The 18,360-nt window shown below is 40.3% G+C and overlaps 1 protein-coding gene across 1 annotated transcript in view; it reads right to left on the reverse strand.

Moving 5' to 3' along the window:
- Positions 1 to 12,992: 12,992 nt before the first annotated feature.
- The window catches only part of FHDC1 (FH2 domain containing 1), a 41,790-nt gene continuing 36,422 nt past the window's right edge, over positions 12,993 to 18,360 (reverse strand). Inside the window, exons 10-12 of the mRNA XM_036763848.1 lie at positions 17,354 to 17,518; positions 13,710 to 15,162; positions 12,993 to 13,664 (exon numbers count right to left, since the gene is read on the reverse strand). Of these exons, the coding sequence (XP_036619743.1) occupies positions 13,072 to 13,664; positions 13,710 to 15,162; positions 17,354 to 17,518 (2,211 nt within the window). The 3' untranslated portion in view covers positions 12,993 to 13,071. The remainder of the gene's footprint in view (positions 13,665 to 13,709; positions 15,163 to 17,353; positions 17,519 to 18,360) is intronic.

Here is an 18,360-nt window from a genome sequence, read left to right on the forward strand (position 1 = left end):
TAATCTTGGCTATCTTGGTTTTATTTGTACAAACTCTTTTTAACTTAAGGTAATAAAAATTATCCATTTTACATCTCACAATGAACTCTATTTCTTATTTACATAAACTCTTCCTTATCCATAAGGTAATTTATTCCATGTTCTTCTACTTTTCTTATGATAGCTTGCTTTATATCTAGGTCATGTATCCGTTTTGACCTTATCTTAGTAAATAATGTAAGATACTGATCTATACTCAATTTCTGCCAGACTGCTTTCTAGCTTTCCCAACACTTTTTTAACCAAATATTGAATTCTTTTCCCCAAAGCTTAAATCTTTACATTCATCAAAACAAGGTTACTGTTTTCATTTATTATTATATATTGCATGTCTATTCTGTTCTGTTGATCCACCTTTCTATTTCTTAGCTAGTACCAGAGAGTTTTAATATTACTTCCATATAACATAAAGATCTGGTACTGCTAACTCAATAAAATATTTTTTGGTAATTTAATTGGGATGGCATTAAAGTAGATTAATTTCGGTAATTTGTCATTTTCATTACATTGTCTCTGCCCCTCCACAAACTATTAAAATTTCTTCAATTATTTAAATCTGGCTTTATTTGTATAAAAAGTGTTTCATATTTATGTTAATGTAGTCCCTGGGTTTGTCTTGGCAAATATACTCCCAGGTACTTTATACTGTCTACAATTATTTTAAATAGGGTACCTCTTACTTTCACTTCTTGCAGAGTTTTGTTGGTGATGTGTAGAAATGGTAGAAATGATTTATGTGGGTTTATTTTATATCCTGCTACTTTGCTAAAAATTATTGTTTCAACTAACATTTTAGTTGAATTGCTAGGATTTCTCAAGTATATCATCATATCATCTGCAAAAAGAGATAGGTTTGTTACTTCATTGCCGATTCTGAGTCCTTCAACTTCTTTTTCTTCTCCTATTGCTATTGCTATCATTTTTAATACAGCATTGAATAATATTGGTCATAATAGGCATTCTTGTTTCACTCCTGATCTTATTGGGAAGGTTTCTAGCTTATCCTCATTACAAATAATGCTTGCTGATGGTTTTAGGTAGATGCTTCTTTTCATTTTAAAGAAAAATCCATTTATACCTATGCTTTCAAGCATTTTATCTTATTTTTGGTGAGGCAGTTGGGGGTTAAGTGTCTTGCCCAGGGTCACATAGCTATTAAGTGTCAAGTGTCTGAAGCTGAATTTGAATTCAGGTCCTCCTGATTCCAAGACTGGTGCTCTATCCATTGTGCCACCTAGCTGCCCCCGCTTTCAAGTATTCTAAATAGGAATGAGGGTTGTACTTTTTCAAAAGCTTTTTCTGCCTCTATTGATATAATCACATGATTTTGTTACTTTTGTTACTGATATAATCAATTGTGTTAATAGTTCTCCTTATGTTAAATCATCCCTGCCTTCCTGGTATATATCCCACAGGGTCACAATGTATAATCTTTGTGATACATTGTTTTAGTCTCCTAGAGAGCACTTTATTTAGGATTTTTGCATTTATGTTCATTAATGAAATTGGTCTATAATTTTCTGTTTTTTTTCTTCTTGGTTTAGGTATCAGCGCCACATTTGTTTCATAAAAGGAGTTTGGTAGGACGTCTTCTTTGCCTATCATTCTAAATAATTTATTTAATATTGGAATTAGATGAACTTTAAATGCTTATTAGAATTCACTTGTAAATTGATCTGGTCCTGAGGCTTTTTTCTTAGGAAGCTCATTTATGGCCTGATCAATTTCTTTTTTTAACATAGGTTTATTTAGATATTCTTTTTCCTCCTCTATTAATCTAGGCAGTTCATATATTTGAAAGTATTCTTCCATTCACTTAAGTTGTTCAATTTATTGGCACATAGTTGGGAAAAATAGCTCCTAATAATTGCTTTGATTTTATCTTCATTAGTGGTATATTTACCTTTTCATTTTTGATTTGGTTTTCTTCTCTCTCCTTTTTAAATCATATTAGCCAATGGTTTATCTATTTTATTGGGTTTTTTCATGAAACAAACTTCTAGTTTTATTTATTAATTCAATGATTTTCTCACATTCAATTTTATTAATCTCACTTTTAATTTTTAGGATTTTCAATTTGGTGCTTAATTGAGAATTTTTAATTTGTTCTTTTTCTAATTATTTTAATTGCATACTCAATTCATTGGTTTGCTCTTTATCTGTTTTACTGACATAAGCATTTAGAGATATAAATTTTCCTTTGATTACTGCTTTTGCTGCATCCCATATAATTTGATATGCTGTCTTATTACTGTCAATCTCTCTAACAAAATTATTTATTTACGGGGATTATGATTGCCCAATCTGCAAGAAAAAAACCAATGAGGTAGAGCTTTGAGCTAATGGCACTTTATTAAAGGGTCCATGGTCCCTTCTAATGAAGTGGACTTCAGACCTTCACAATCTGAGATGCCCCTGGTCCCCAGGACTTGGTTTTTATAGGGTTTGATACCCAAATATGCAAAAGAGGCATGGTAAAATATAGAATCTCATTGATTGGTAGATCTTGCTCTTGAGGGCCAAAAATGACATGTCAGCATGAGGGTCCCAGGATGGGTGAAGCATGGGTCATCTCCACTGACTTTAAGATGGTCACCTGCTCACGTTGGACAAGAGATAGTAGTCTGGAGGTACAAAAATAAGTTGGGGGGAGGCTTTCAAAAAATTAAGACATCCCACTCATGCTGGGTTTGGACATGGAATTTAAGTAAAACAGAATGGAGATATCTTTGTCAACATTCTTGTGGTTGCGCAAGTGAGGTTCATAAGTAGTAAACAAATAATGAACACTACATTAAAGTTTGAGGCCCATATATCTAGCTTATCTAAGATTCTATTCATCTCCTTGACTTCTTTCTTATTTATTTTTTGCTTAGATTTACCTAGGTCTGAAAGATGAAGATTGAAATCCCCCATTATTATAGTCTTGCTATTTTCACCTGTAATTTATTTAGCTTCTCCTTCAAAAATTTGGATGCTATAGCATTTAGTGCATATAGGTTTAGTATTGATATTACTTAACTATCTATGGTGCCTTTTATTATAATGTAGTTTCCCTGTTTACCTCTTGTAATTAAATCTATTTAAGCTTTAACTTTGAGATTGTAATTGCTACCCATGCTTTTTTTTTTGCATCAACTGAAGTGTAATAAATTCTACTCCAGCCCTATATTTTTACTCTATGTGTATCTCTCATTTTAAATGTGTTTCTTGTATATGTTTATATATATATATACATATATATATGTATATATATATATATTACACAATATTCTGCTATCCATTTCTGTTTTATGGTTGAGTTCATACCATTCACATTAAAAGTTATAATTACTAGTTGTGTATTTCTCTCCATTCTGTTTTCCTCCTCGTTGTTTATCCACCTCCCCCTCTCTTTTTACCCTATCCCTCCTCAAACATCTAATTTACTTCTAACCACTGCCTCCCTAATCAGCACCCCATCTAAGAATCCTTCCCTTATCTTCTCGCCTCCTATTCCTTAATCTACCTAAAAATTCCTCCCTTATTCTCTCCCCTTACCCTCCTATTTCTTGACTGTACACCATTCTAAGAGTCCCTCCCTTATCCCTATTTCTTTGTAAGTTAAGAAAACTTTTATACCTTTCTAGATGTATACAGTATTCCCTCTCTAACCCAGTTCTGATGAGAACAAGGTTCTAGCACTGCCAGCCCTCCACCCCTTCCTGTCCTCCGCTGCAACAGTTCTTCCATTCATGCCTTATTTGTATGAAATAATTGCTCCATTTTATCTCTCCCTATCCAATTTTATTTTTTAGGATCATTCCACTATACTCAACTCAAGCCTTCTATCTATGTATGCTCTTTCAAGCTACCCAACATTCTTAAGTGTTACCCATAGCATTTTCCAATATAAGAAGTAAATAGTTTGACCTTATTAAATCCTTTATAATTAGTCTTTAATGTTTACCTTCTTATGTTTCTCCTGATTCTTATAGGTCAAATTTTCCATTCAATTCTGTTCTTTTCTTCAAAAAATATCTGAAAGTCCTTTAATTCATTAAATATACATTTTCCCCCATGCAAGACTACACTCAGCTTTGCTGGGTAAGTTATTCTTGGTTGCAAACTCACCTCCTTTGCTCTTTGGAATATCATGTTCCATGCCCTTCAGTCTTTTAGTGTAGAAGCTGTTAAATCTTGGGTTATCCTTACTGTAGTTCCACAGTATTTAAATTGTGGGTGTTTTTCTAGTTGCCTGAAGTATTTTCTCCTTGACCTAGGAGCTTCAAAACTTAGCTATAATGTTCCTGTGAATTTTCATTTTGGGTTCTCTTTCAGGTGGTGATTGGTGGATTTTTTTTTCCATTTCTATTTTACCCTCTAGTTATGAAATTTCAGGGCAATTTTTCTTAACAATTTCTTTAATTATAGTGTCTAGACTTTTTTATTCTATCATAACTTTCAGGTAGTCCAACAATTCTAATATTGTCTCTCCTTCCAGGTCAGTTGTTTATCTACTGGGCTGGTTCATTCTTTTCTGTTTTTTCATTCTTTTGATTTTGTTTTATTATTTCTTGGTCTTATGAAGTCATTAGCTTCCCCTTGCCCAATTCTAATTTTTAAGGGGTTATTTTGTCCTTAAGTTTTTGGATCTCTTTTTCCATTTTGTTGGCTTTTCATAGTTTTCTTGATTTTCTTACATTACTCTTATTTTTTCCTTAATTTTCCTTCAACCTCTCTTTTTTTTTTATTTTTACAGTCTTTGTTAAGTTCCTCCAAGGACTCTTTTGGGGCTTGTGACTACTTGACATTTTTCTTTGAAATAAAAGTAGTTGTTTTAACTTCACTATCTTCTTCTGAATTGTGATTTTTTTTTAGGATAGGAGGACATGAACATTTTTTAATTTAATATTTTTCAATGAACAAAAATCTGCTTTCCTTCTCTCATGCTTCCCTGTCTCAACTCACTGGAAAATTACCCTTGTAATTAATTACCTTTGTGACAGATATGTATGATTTAACCAAATTCCCACATTGATCATGTCTATATCTATTTCTATATCTACATATGAATCTGTACCATGAATCTATCACCTCTATATCAGAAGGTGGGTAGCATATTTCATCACGGGTCTTCTGGAATTGTGATTGGTCATTGTGTTGACCAGCATTCATAAGTCTTCTGAAGTTGTTTGTCTTTCCTATGAGTATATGAGGCAGTTTGGAAGGAGTCAGTAGATAGAGAGATTGAAGAGGAGAGAAAGGAAATGATTGATGGAGCAAACTATTTCCTGGAGTAGATGAGAGGAGATGGGATCAAAAGTACAAGAAGAGGAGTTGACCATTGCAAGAATGGCTGCCTCATTGTCTAAAATAGGAGTTAAGAGAGGCAGACCTCACAAAGACTTACAGATGTTTTGAGGTATGGAGTAGAGGAGATGAGGAGGGAGAGAATGAATGGCTTTGATTTCTCAGTAAAGTGGAACATGAGGTCTTCTACGAAGAGAGAGGTTAAGGTAGAATAGAAGATTTAGATGAGGCATGATAGCTGTCTTCAAGTACTGAAAGGCTATCATGTGAAGAATTGTACTTGCTCTGTGAGGCCCCAGAGGTTAGAACCAGGAATAAGGGCCAGAAGTTGCAAAGAGGCAGATTTGATGTAAGGAAAAATTTTCTAAAAATTAGAGAAACCCCAAATTAGACAGGTGACTGCCTTGAAGTTTTCAAGTAAATGATGGATGGCCACTTGCTGAAGATTATTGTAGAAGGGATTTTTATTCAGAGACATGGCTCCTGGGGTTCCTTCCAACTCTTGGAGTCTATGTTTCCTTTAGACACAAAGGTCTGAGGTAGGGTATTGTTGCCTGCATCCTCCACTATAAAAAAAATACAATAAAGACATGAAGGCCTAAGGGTTCTAGTGGACTACAAGTTCAATGTGACTTATTTGGCAAAATATTGATTAATTTTTAATTAAATTGCTCTAAAAATTAATCTGCTTTTAGGTTATATTGATAGAGCAGTGTCCAGTGAGAAAGGTGATAGTGCCCACTGTATTCTGCTCTGAACAGAGCACATCTGGAGCAGTGTGCCCAATCCTAGTTGCCACATTTTAGGTGGGACACTGACAAGCTAGAGAGAGGTGGGTATCAAGAAGGACGACCAAGTTAGTGAAGAAATTTTAAAACATGATACATAAGAGTCAATGGGAAAAAAATGGAGACATTTAGCCTGACAAAAGGAGATGTACCAAACAGGCAGGGAGATATGAGGAGATGGGAATAGAACTGCCTTAATAGGTACAGGGCTGTCCTGTAAATGAGGGACCAGACTTCCTTGACTTAATCCTAAAGTACAAAACCAGGCCACACAGGAAGAAGTTGAATAGAGCCAGATTTCAGCTGATATAAATGAGATAATATATATACATTCCTTTGTAAATTTTAAAGTGCTACATAAATACTGATATTATCAGGGAAATTTTGTGAACAATTAAGATCATATATTTAGATCTAGAAAAGGTTTTGTTGAGTCCAACACCTTCATTTTACAGACAAGGAAACTGAGGTAGAAAGAGGTTAAGTGAGATGTCGAGGATCCACAGGTAGTATTTGAGGGAAGCTTTGAATTGTCCCCTTGACTCTATCTACTGTGTCACCTAGCTATGAGGTGCCTAAAAATGGAACAGACCAGCCTTGAGTGGTGAGTTCCTCATCACTGAAGGTCCCCAAAGGCTGGATGACCAATCACTTGACAAGGATATTTTCCAAACAATCCATGATTTTTCTAGACGTTGGACCAGATAACCTCTGAGATCCCTTCCAATCTTATATTTGATTACGCATTAGTCTCTCTATTGAACTGGGAACTCTTTGAGGGCATGAACTCTTTTTACCTTTCTTTGTAACCCGAGAGCTTTGCATAGTGCCTGGTACACAGTCAACCAGCACCTAATAAATGCTTGTTGATTTGATGACTTGATTCTATGACAGTGTCTATGGGGAAATGCATTTTAAGTTCCAAAACTCAACTTGTCCAGCTATTTATTAACAAACTCTTGGTACATACCTGGCTCATGTATCATAGACTCCCAGTATTATTGTTTGTCTCTAAACTCAGCTTCTGTTAGCTTGAGCTTCCTTTCCCTACGGAGGCCTGCCTGTTCTAGTCCAGAACTTTGGCAATCTCTGTGGAGGTAGAGATGGGAGCAAAACCACAAGAACTATATCCAAGAGCTTGGCATGAATCACAATAAGGGGAATTTTGATGAATGCCCTGCATGGAAAGAATTGTGTACCCCCACCCACCCCCCACTCTATGGTGCCAAGCAACCGGTGGGCACTCAGTGAATGGCTAATGTCTGAGCAAATAGTGAATACTATTCAGGGATATGACCCTTCTTCCAATCTATAAAAGAGGAATTCAGGGGGGTCCTTATTCAGATATTTTTGTGCATCCTATCTCAAAACTTTAGTTCCCATGTATTTCATAGCTTCTGAAAACAGAGTCACAAGGTTCTGGGAGGTAGAAAGTTGATCTTCAACTCTAGGAATGATTCCAAATGATCCAGTTTTCACCTCATACCCAGTAAGTTGGCCCAGATGAGTGGGAAAAAAGATAACAATAAAAAAAGACAACAACAACAAAAAATGTATATATCACTAATACTAATACACTATTTTACACTAATACACTATTGGTGGAACTGGGAATTAGTTTGACTATTCTGGACAAGAATTTGGAATTATGTGAGAAAAATCATTGGCCACATAGTCAAAAGAGATCAAAGGCGGAAAGGTCCCAATACTGAACTATTGAGAGCAGCACTTTCTGAACAAGTAAAGAACTGGAAGCAAGGCACAGAATGGCTGAACAACTTGTGGTATGTGAAGATAACGGAATAGTATCATGGTGTAAAAAACAACAAATGCGAAGGATTCAGAGAAAAATAAGAAAGATTTGTGTGAATAGTATACTCATTGAATACAAAAAATGTAAAATGAAGGCGTTAAAAGGAAATGGACTCTGATTAGTTGTAATGACCCATCTCAGTCCAAGAAAACAAATGATGAATTAAAGTGCCCTCCTTTCAGTAGAGAAGTGGAGAATGTGCTCAAGTGCTATCAGACACAACATGGCCATGGTCACTGGGATATTGATTTTCCTTAATTCTCTTTGTTACAAAGGAGGGTTGAATAGGAGGGGCTATGATTTATACGGAAGCGATTGGCAAACAAAAGGCATCCATAAAACTTTAAAATATTTTCAAAAATCTGAAAAAGTAAAGAAAGTAATCCAGAGAGCCTCTCTGGCAAAGCAGCTGGTAACACAGTGGATATAGTGATGGCCCTAGAAGATCTGAATTCAACCTTGGCCTCAGATACTACTTGCGTGACTCTGGACAAGTCACTTAACCTCTGACTCTGTTTCTTTAGCTGTAAAATGAAAATAATCATAGCACTTCAGAGCTGTTGTAAGGATCAAATGAGATGATATTTTTAAAAATATTAGCACAGTGCCCAGGGAATGTTTTAAAATGAAATCTCAACTTCAAGGGATAGATTAGTCTTTGTTATCTAGACCAGGGCTTCTTAGACATTTTCTACTCATAACCCCTTTTCGGGTTTTGGCAGCATTCCTTGGCATTGCATGGCCTGAGGGCATGCTTGGGGCAAAGTGCACATGCTTTGTGTTCAGAATCAAGGCTGCAGTGAAGTTGCCTGATACAACACAGGCAAGCACTGCCAGAAACACCTCGGATTCATTATGTGCTTAATTTTTTAATTAATTTTTGGTCATTCCGTGTTCAGAAACCTTTTACTGTTGCCAAATTTTTCATGACCCCACATGGGGTCCCGACCCACAGTTTAAGGAATGATGATCTAGACTACTCTTTGTTATATCTCTAACTCTACCACTCAGTAAGACTAAGCCACCAGCTACCAATGCACTTCCCCTAAGGAACAAGTATGATTTAGTAGATCCATTGTCTTGGTAGTATCTAATTTTGCTTATGTTTATGGTCAATGGTGCTTACTGATGGACCACATGACTGGCACCTTGGACTTTCCTTGTAGTAGAGAGAACAATGAACTTGGGAATCAGGAAATCTAGGTCTGAATCTTCTCTGACACTGGCCGTGTAACCAAGGACAACTTAGCTGACTTCTCAGTCATTTTCAACGTTTGTAAAATTGGAATTATAATGCTTATTGTACTGTTGAGTTACTAGTGGAATGGTGCTTTAAGGACTTTATAGAAATGAACTATTATCCATTGGGAAGCAGATTAGCACACTGAAATGAACACTAGATTTGGGCAACCATGTAATACAGTGGCTAGGGTGCTGGGTTTGGACTAAAAAAAAAAAATCTGAGTTCAAATCTGGACTCAGACATTTACTAGCCATGTGACCCTGGGAAAGTCACTTAACTTCTATTTGCCTCAGTTTTCTCATCTGTGAAATGGGAATAACAATAGCACCCAGTTCCAAACTGGTTGTAAGGATCAAATGAGATAATACTTATAAAATGCTTGGCACATAGCAGGTGCTATGTAAATGTTAGTTATTAGTAATTATTATTATTATCATTAGTAGTAGTAAGTGGTCTGGATTCAAATCCTAGCTCTTCTACTTACTAGCTGTGCGTGTATCTTAAGTAAGTTATTTCCCTTATCTGGACCCATTTCTCCATCTACAAAAATGAGGTTGAGGTAGCTGACCTCTAAGGTCTTCCAAATGAAATCTTAAATTTCACCAGTTTTTTCTTGGTAGACAGTAAATCACCAAGGGTACCATTTTCAAAGGGGAAGCAGGGAGGAGAAAACTTTGAACTTTGCCCAGAGCACACCAATCCCTTGACGGCCATTGTCAGGCACCCAGATCCTCTAAAGAGGAGTCTAGAAAGCAGCCTCCTTGTGAAAATGATCCGAGAGTTAAATAGGTTGTTTGAGAACTGCTCTGAAAAAAAGGTACTTGTAGTTTGCATCCATAACCCCACCCCCACAGCAGGAATCAAAGCATCTGAGGGTCAGCAGGCAGAGATGAAGTTTAAATATGTGAAGGGAAAAATCTGGGTCTCGAGTTTTCAGTAGAACACTGCAACAGCAGCTCCCATTTCCTTGAGCTTTGGGACCAGAGGCTGAAAAGGAGGACACAGTGAATATGAGGGGTCCTGGGACCCAAGTTTTAATGTTGGCTTGACCACTTAGTACCCATGTAATGTCAGGCAAGTCATTTAACCTGTCTGGATCTCAGTCTTCCCAATTGTAAAACAAAAGAGTTGTAACAGATGACCTCAAACATCCCTTCTAGCCCTACTTCTATGATCTTCTAGTAGAAGCACCTTCCTTTTGATTTCCTATTTAAGCACTTTTATTAATTAAAAAATAAAATAAAGGTGTAAGTGAGGACTAAGCTCTGACATCAAGACAGCTGCATACCTAAGAGGGGAGACAAGAGAAAACTGAGCCACATTTCCTTCTTGAGCCAGACTGAGAGGTGAGCTGCAATGTCTCAACCGTGGAGCTAAGCCAGAACACATGAGGACGCCCAGTAGCAGATCCAGACTTGCTGGCCCCACGGAGATTACAGAGCTTGGCCCCAAAACACAGAAGAGCGTGAACATGTAAGAGATGCTGAGCATTCCGCTGTCTTTCATTTCAGATGAATGCCTGCGTTCCCCCAAGTCTGGCCCAACTCCCACTCCTGGTGCTACAGAGGAGGGGGCTCAGTGAATACTTGGGGAAACCTGGGTTTGTGCTACATCAAAATAGCCCATATCACCTTTTTGGAAACCATGATGATCAGCTCCATCTGACCCGCCTTCTGGTCTTCCTTTCTGCCAAAACTAACTGAATATACTGTGGTCCAGTCACACCAAATAAAAAGGCTGAGGATGAGTTACAACTCCCATAAACAGGAACTTTATTAAACTACATGATGCTGAAGAACGTATAAATGGTCCATTAAATACACTCAGTTCATCTTACACAAGTTTATATAGAAATTTATTTACATTTTCTGGAACTCACTTAAATTATTTTTTTTTCCAAGCTCACTACCAATAAAAGGTAATAAAAATCAACCACCTGCTCATGCAGATGAACACATAGAGGATAGATAGGACTGAATAAGAGCCCATTTCATAGGAAGTCCACACATGGGAAGCCCCAAACAGCTTACAAGATTTTCAAGCAAAATCTCCCTTTAGAAGTGGATTCTCTCCATCTAGCATTTTCATTAAGGCCCACACTTTCAGATGCTCTGGGTTGGTTCCTAAAAGCAGGCCCCAGGGAAGAGAGAGATTTCAGTGGGACTGTCTTTTTTTTTTCTTTAAGTCTGGTGGTCAGTCACCTTACTTAAGTCACAAAGTTCATCCTGTCCCACTTGGCTGGTTTGTGGAAGGATAAAGGTAATAAAATTCATTTTGTCTGACAACACATTCCATGGAAAGAGGGAAAGAATAACATGTGGTGAAGTCGACAACTGGTCGGCACTTGCCTTAAATATACTTGCCACTGTTGGATAGAAAATAAGATCTCACTAATAAGTAAATAAAAAGACAACTTTAAAAAAATAAAATAAAGAATAAGAATTACCTTGAGGTCCCTATTGACATAAATTACTCTCAAAGGGAAATGGAAAAGGGCATTTGGTAAAGCTGGTTAAGGCCCAAACCTTTCATCATGTATGAAACCTGATTTTTAACCCCCCCCCCCCTGCTTTTTGTCCCTGCCGATAAAAAATCTTTTGAAAGCAATGTTCGCCTATCAAAAAGTAGTTTTTTGTTTTTCTTTTAAATCCGGATTTGGCCTCTTGCAAAATTCAAAAACCATACCAAAAGGAAGACGCTTAACACATAAAGCACCATGTCACAGACAATATCTCTCCATGCGATCACAGGAAAAGGAAGATTGGACAACAAAAGACTTTCCCCCGTCTCTCTAACCAGAGTTTACACAAACCATAGCAGCATTCACATAATTTTACAGCAAATGAACACATTGGGGAAGGGGATAGAAGATTACAAGAGCAACAAATTAGTTCTTAGCACTGAATTATCAATCCCTCCTGGATTTGGATCTACGAAGGTTTTAAACACTGGGCACTTTCTGAAGTACGGAAAACTAAGTTGTGCACGTGGCTGCCATTCATCAAAGCATTAGCCATGGACTTTACCTCAACGAGGCCAGGCCTGCCCAATGCTCCCAGTGTCTGTTTTCCACCAAGCTCAGTTTTTAAATATAAGATACTGTATGTAGCCCACAGGGAGGAGTGGCTTTCTGTCCAGCAGAGATTTCTCTCCCTCTTTCCTACCCACACGTTCCTTCTCTCTCTCACGCACACACATAAACATACATGCACCAAAAACACACCTGGCCTCATGCACATGGCGCTATAACTATGCTGTGAATTTGTTGAGATGAAGCCAACCATGAAGCATCAACTTTGGGGTTCTCAGGCCAAAAGGTCCTATTGCCAGCAAAAGGACCCTGAGAGAGGCACGGAATGAAAGGAAGACAGTAAAGATCTTCATATTAAAGTCAGTTTTTTCCCTGTACTGTTCCTTGGGAGGCATTTCACTCAGAAAAGGAAATTGATAACATTTAACTTATATCATCTTACAAAATAAGTCTTTGTCATACAAAAACTGGCCAAAAGTTTTTTAACTTATCATATAAGAAGTTCATCTTCTAATTCAAAGTCCTCTCTTTTTTTTTTTTTTTTGGAGAGGTGGAGCATTTGCTCCCATGCACCCGCACCAAAAGCTCAGTTGGGCACCAGGCCCTCAGCTCCATCACAGCAGCATTAGCTCTACACATTCATATTGTTCTTTTACCACAGGACGGAGAGAGGAGTACTGATGTGGCGTCTGGTCCTTGGAGGAGGTTACACCTTTAGAGGCTTTACAGCGAACAGGCTTTGAAGTCAACCCATGCACTGGGTCATGTGGAATGAAGACATCCAATGTTGACATCCCACTGCCAAAATCTGTTCATACATCCCCCAAACCCAGAGTGATGGTGTCAAGAGGAGAACATACCCTCCTCATTTCCATAACGGATTCAGAATTTTCCCCAGTGTGGTCCTATTCAAATCCTTTCGTTTAAGAGAAGATTTCTCTACTGTGCCTCTCCCTTTCAAAGAGGCTTCCTCTTTACCGCTGGTGCTCCCACTGGATTCTGGGCACTTTGGGGCAGTCCTGGCACTGCTGGTTCGCCTCAAGATACCCCCATTCTTGGTTTGAGTGTCTTCAGAGGTTGTCTTTATCCTCAGCTGCCTCTGAGAGGCTGCCCGGGTAATACCAGGTACCTTAGAAACAGGAGGTGAATCAGTTTTCAAACGCCTAGAAGAGGAGGCAACCGTGTTCCGGGCAAAGCTTGGAATGGGGGGTGGGGGCCGAGGGATACTGACAGGTGGGGGGGGCTTGGGCACTTCCTCAGCATCCTCTGATTCCTGAGGGTTGGTACGGCAGATCTTAGTTTCATCTGTCTTTGACTTGGGGAGATTCCTGATCGGTTTGGCACTGGGTTTCTTGAGGGAGGTCTTGTGTTGCAAGGGGGAGTCCTTCCCCAAACGGATGCTGCTGGATGTAACATTTCCTCTCTGCAGTCTCTGCTCTTCTGCTGCTACAGCTGCTGCTACGGCCACACCAGAAGGCCTTCGTGGGGATGTGTCTGCGGTGCCTCTGACGGAGCTTCGGCGGGGTAGTCGAGTATCTGTACTGCTGGTGGCCTCCCGAGGGGTCGCCCGGGCTGTTACTTCAGGCCGTTTCCAGCTTCCCGAACTTCGGCTGGATTTGGAGATGGGAACCACCTTGCGCATACTCTCATTTTCGGAGGCATTCAGGGTCCGCACTGGCTTGGAAGAAGGCCCCAGGCTACGCCGCACATTCCCAGGTTTGGAGGCACTTGTAGGTGTGTCTTTCAGAGAGTTTCTCTTTGGTCCTGTTGCCTCTTTCCCTTTGACTACTTTGTCCTTGGGCAGGCCACATTTGTAACCAGGCTCATTCTTCCCAACAGCAAAAGCACAGTCTTCCCCGGTGGGACTGAAATTTGAGATAGAGGGAACTCTGCTACTCCTGGTCTCTCCCTCCATATCACCAGTACCAGAAGACACGGAGCCATTCACTGTTTTCCCCTCTTTTGATTCACTGCTTCCCATTTTGGGGTCATTTCCTTCTGAGCAATCCAAAGTCAAGGAACAGTCAGTGGTGTCTGAGATGTAGAAAATAACTCCGGCCTCCTTATTTTCAGACTCACTTGTGTCCGTGGCTGCAGAGACTGTACTGCTAGGCACTATGACATCAGCTGCCACGTCCTTCGGGGCCGAGCTGCCAGTTTCCCTTTCTGTCATTTCTTTAGAGTCTTGGCCAGTGGGCACCAGGATGTCATCAGCAGCAGTAAGGGACGGCAAGCTCGCATCATCCAATGATTCCGATTCCACTGGGCTAGAGTCTTCCGAGATAAACCTTGGGGACTCCTCTTGTTTCATCGGCTCCTGGAGGTCAAACTGGATCAAGCCATGAACCAGCTCTCGTTCTTCAATCCCCATGGTCAGGGTGGACAATGGAGGCACACCAGGCCCACTGTTGCTTTGTATATTGTTATTATTGGTATGGTTCTGTGTACGGTAAAGGATGGCATTAGAATTCTCCAGACACGGATTGGGAAGCTGGCCAGGCTGAATCAGGGGTGGATTATTGCTGTCCTTCTCAGCCTCTGGGGCCTGATGGAAGTGTAAGTGGTTGGAGTTCACATCCTTTGGCCCTGTGGGTTCCATCCAGGCCATTGAAGGCCTGGACTGCCTCGTGCCAGTCCTAGGAAGGCTGTTGAATTTGTTCAGGTCCTCCCCTGTGGAGGTCTCCAGGAAAGTGAGCAGCTCTCGATCTGCGGAGGTGCCCAAGGAAAGCCGGGAGCGACGGGAGTTAGGGGGTCGGTGGGAAGGGCTGATGGGCCTCTGATGCAGGAAGGGGAGGACATCTTCCAGGCTCTTCTTTGTCAACAGCTCCACATCATTCTCACTGCTGCTCCTCCCAAAGCCCCCGATCTCCCCCGCAGCCCAGGAACGCCTCTTCTCTTCCAGTCCCTTCAATTTCTGTAGCTGGCGGAGTTCCTGCATTTCTCGGTCCCTGTTGTCCTAGAGAAAGGAGAGAAAAACCCCATGGAGGATGAGAAGAATGTTATCTCATCTGATCCTCTCAATAATCCTAATAAGTAGGAGATGACTTTCCCAGGGTCACACAGCTAGTAAGTGTCTAAATCAGGATTTGAACTCAAGTCTTCCTCATTCCAAATTCAGAGCTCTACCCCCTTCGGTGACACGTTTATAGTTTCTAGAACTTAATATCTGAACATGACACTCATTCATCCCCGCCAACTCTTTTGACTCTCATATATTCTAACCCTGTGTTCCCCCTACATAGCCAATGTTCCTATAAAGCTTTAAGGTTTACAAAGTACTTTGTGTATCGTGACTCAAGAGGACTGAAGATGTAGTCTGCCTCCCACCTCCTGCCAGCGAGGTGATAAGCCTTAAAATACAAAATGAGCTAGAGATTTCGGAATCCGTTTCCCTGGATCATGCATATTTGTTAAGCTGCTTTTGCATTTCTTTTTTTTTTTTTTAAATTGCTCAAAGTGGGATGAAGGAAAGATAAATGCTTATAAAAATTTAATTTTTTTTAAATGTGTGCTTAAGTTTACATCTTTTTTTTTTAAAGCTCCTTTAAAAAGTAATACTCTTCATGAAATGCAACAGAGAAACACCACCAGAGAAAAAGTACCTTTCCTCTTTGAGCCAGCTGTTCTGCTCCTGCACAAATATGCCCTCTGACACCCATCCTACCTCTCACTAGGAGGGTGAGTCAGTCACCAGCCCTTCACAAATTACTGTAAGCAACAATACCCTCTACACCCCCAGCAGCTAATGGGTGATGAGTTTTTCAGTACATTTCTGTCCTGTGAATTCACGGCTGTTGCTAACCAAGAAAAACTAATCATTAGCCCTTTAAAATCAACTCTGACAATGATTGGAATTTCCCTTCCCCTTCAGCACAGGGCCCTCTGGCTGAACTTCCCTAGTCCTCCTCGGCCCTCCCCTTAGGTGGCCTGGTGCTTCCTGCAGGGGCTGAAGTTCTGGCTCCATCTCCCCTCCTCCCTCCCTTCTCCTGGTCCAGCTGTGACAGGGTGGAGGCAAGCTCCCCATTCCCAAGACAGCTGTGCTGAGACTATTAAGCAGGTGGCCTCATTTAAAGGGAAAAAAAAAAAGCTGTTGGATTCCAGCTGGGAATAGGGGGCCTTTGAAAAAGCCGATGCCGGTGCTCTCTCTCCTAGCCTGCCGCTGAGCTCACTGCTTGGACTGGAGAGAGTCAACGTGGCCACAAGCTGTGCACGCTCTCTGAGCTGGAAGGAGACAGAGAAGGTGTAGTGAGGGGAAGCCTGCGCCTCTGACTTCACTGGAGGAGGCTCTTCTTAGGCCTGAGAGAAACTGGAGCAGTCCTAGATTGGACACAGTCCAGGTTAAACGGGAGGAAAAAAATAAATGGCTAACTCTTCTTCTTATCTTCTCTGAAGTGAGTGGAAGTAGGAAAAATGGGTGACTTTTTCTTAACAGGATCACTGGTTCTTTTTTTTTTTTAAACCACTCCTGAATCAGCAGGCATCTATCGGTTTTTTTTTTTTTTTTCTGCAGGGCCTGGCGTCTAACATGAGAAAGTGACCTTTCAGAGGGCAGGGAATGTGACTTTTTCTTTAGGACAGCCAATGTGCTCTCTGAGTGCTTTAATAAAAATACAAGACCAGCACACAGCAAAAGGACAGCATGGACCTGACTTTGAGGACTCCAGACACTGGCTGTGGAGTTTGAGTCAGATGAGAAAGAGAAGGGCAGGTGCACAGGCATCCTACAGTAAGCCCCTCTTTGTAGGGGCGGTGGGAGTGCTTGTGTGGGACGGACATTAAGGATCCACCTGAAGATGACTTTTGCCAATGATCCCTGTTGGCATAAATGAACTTTACTCATTTATTCCACCAAAAACAGACTTGAGGTATTTGTTTAAAAAAACAAAGACAACAGAACACTAGCCTCCCAATGATGCAAATGGCCTCTGGACTGGGATGACAGAGTCAGTTCTCAACAAGCCAAACCCTAGTGAGCTGGTATTCTTTGCCATACGTTGCAAACTAAACTCAAAAATTCCTGAAAATGGAAATGCTGGGCTGATTTCCTGCCTCAGGCAAAGAATCGTGTTAGGAAAATGAAAAGAAAAAATCAAAGTAACGGGGGAAAAATACTGTTCAATGTTAGGATAGCCTCCAATCCTACTTACCTTAACAGCTTTATCAAATTTGGTACAAAACTCTCTAAAGATCTGAAGGCATTCATCCAACTTCATGGTTTCTTTGTCTTCACAGAAAAAATCTATGAGGGCATGGGCCTCCTTCTGGAGCTCTTCTCTCCAACTCTCTAGTTCCTCCAACTTCTGCAGAGCAAACTAAAGAAAAAGAAAACAGTAAAGGCTTAAGCAAATAAGCTGGTTGGATGCTCAGGTCTGAGATTCACATCATCCCGGCATCTCCACTGAACCAGACAGTAAACTCATCAAAAGACGTGACACCTGTTTTGGGCCCTGGCTTTGCCAATTACTGGCTGTGTGACTTCAGCCAAATCCCTTTCACTCCTGGGGGACTCAGTTTCCTCATCTGTGAAACGGGAATCTTGGAAGAGATGACCTCAAAGGTCCCTTCTATTTTTACATTCCTTAATTCTGTATGATACTTGTGACCCCAAATGAAAGTTCAAGTTCCGGAAGAGGCCAAATTTATTGCCAGTTTAGAAAATCCTAAGGAGAAAAGGGAAAAAATTCATCTCAAATGCGATCTAGCTGCCCCCAAGCTGTTATTCTTTGCCATACAGTTAACTAGATTTTTAAAATTAACCAACTAATCCAGGGAGAATTTTAATGTCAGCTCCAAATTACTTGGAGAGTCCTTCAACTGGTAGTGATGGGCTAATAAACCACCTGGTGAAGGACAGCAACTCAGCTCCAAACGACTAACATCTCTGCCTTCTCTCTCTTTCTGAGGTGTTTGTTTTCTCCAGGGTAAGATTCCAAGTCCTTAGTAGGTTCTGATACTGCCTATTGAAAAGTTAATGTGGATTCAGCCTCTAGTTGGAGAGCTCCCCATCTTTTTCTGAGAAAGGATTTGCTTTTCACTTCCTTCAAGCGGCAGCATCCCCTGGAGCAAGGCAGGGAGGTGGGAAGTTGGAAAGGATAGGCTTTCTTCTAGCCAAAGGGAGAGAGAGCCTAGCTAGAAGCTGCCAGCATGTTCTGTT

The sequence above is a fragment of the Trichosurus vulpecula genome, chromosome 6 (assembly GCF_011100635.1).
Source record: "Trichosurus vulpecula isolate mTriVul1 chromosome 6, mTriVul1.pri, whole genome shotgun sequence".
Lineage (NCBI taxonomy): Eukaryota > Metazoa > Chordata > Mammalia > Diprotodontia > Phalangeridae > Trichosurus > Trichosurus vulpecula.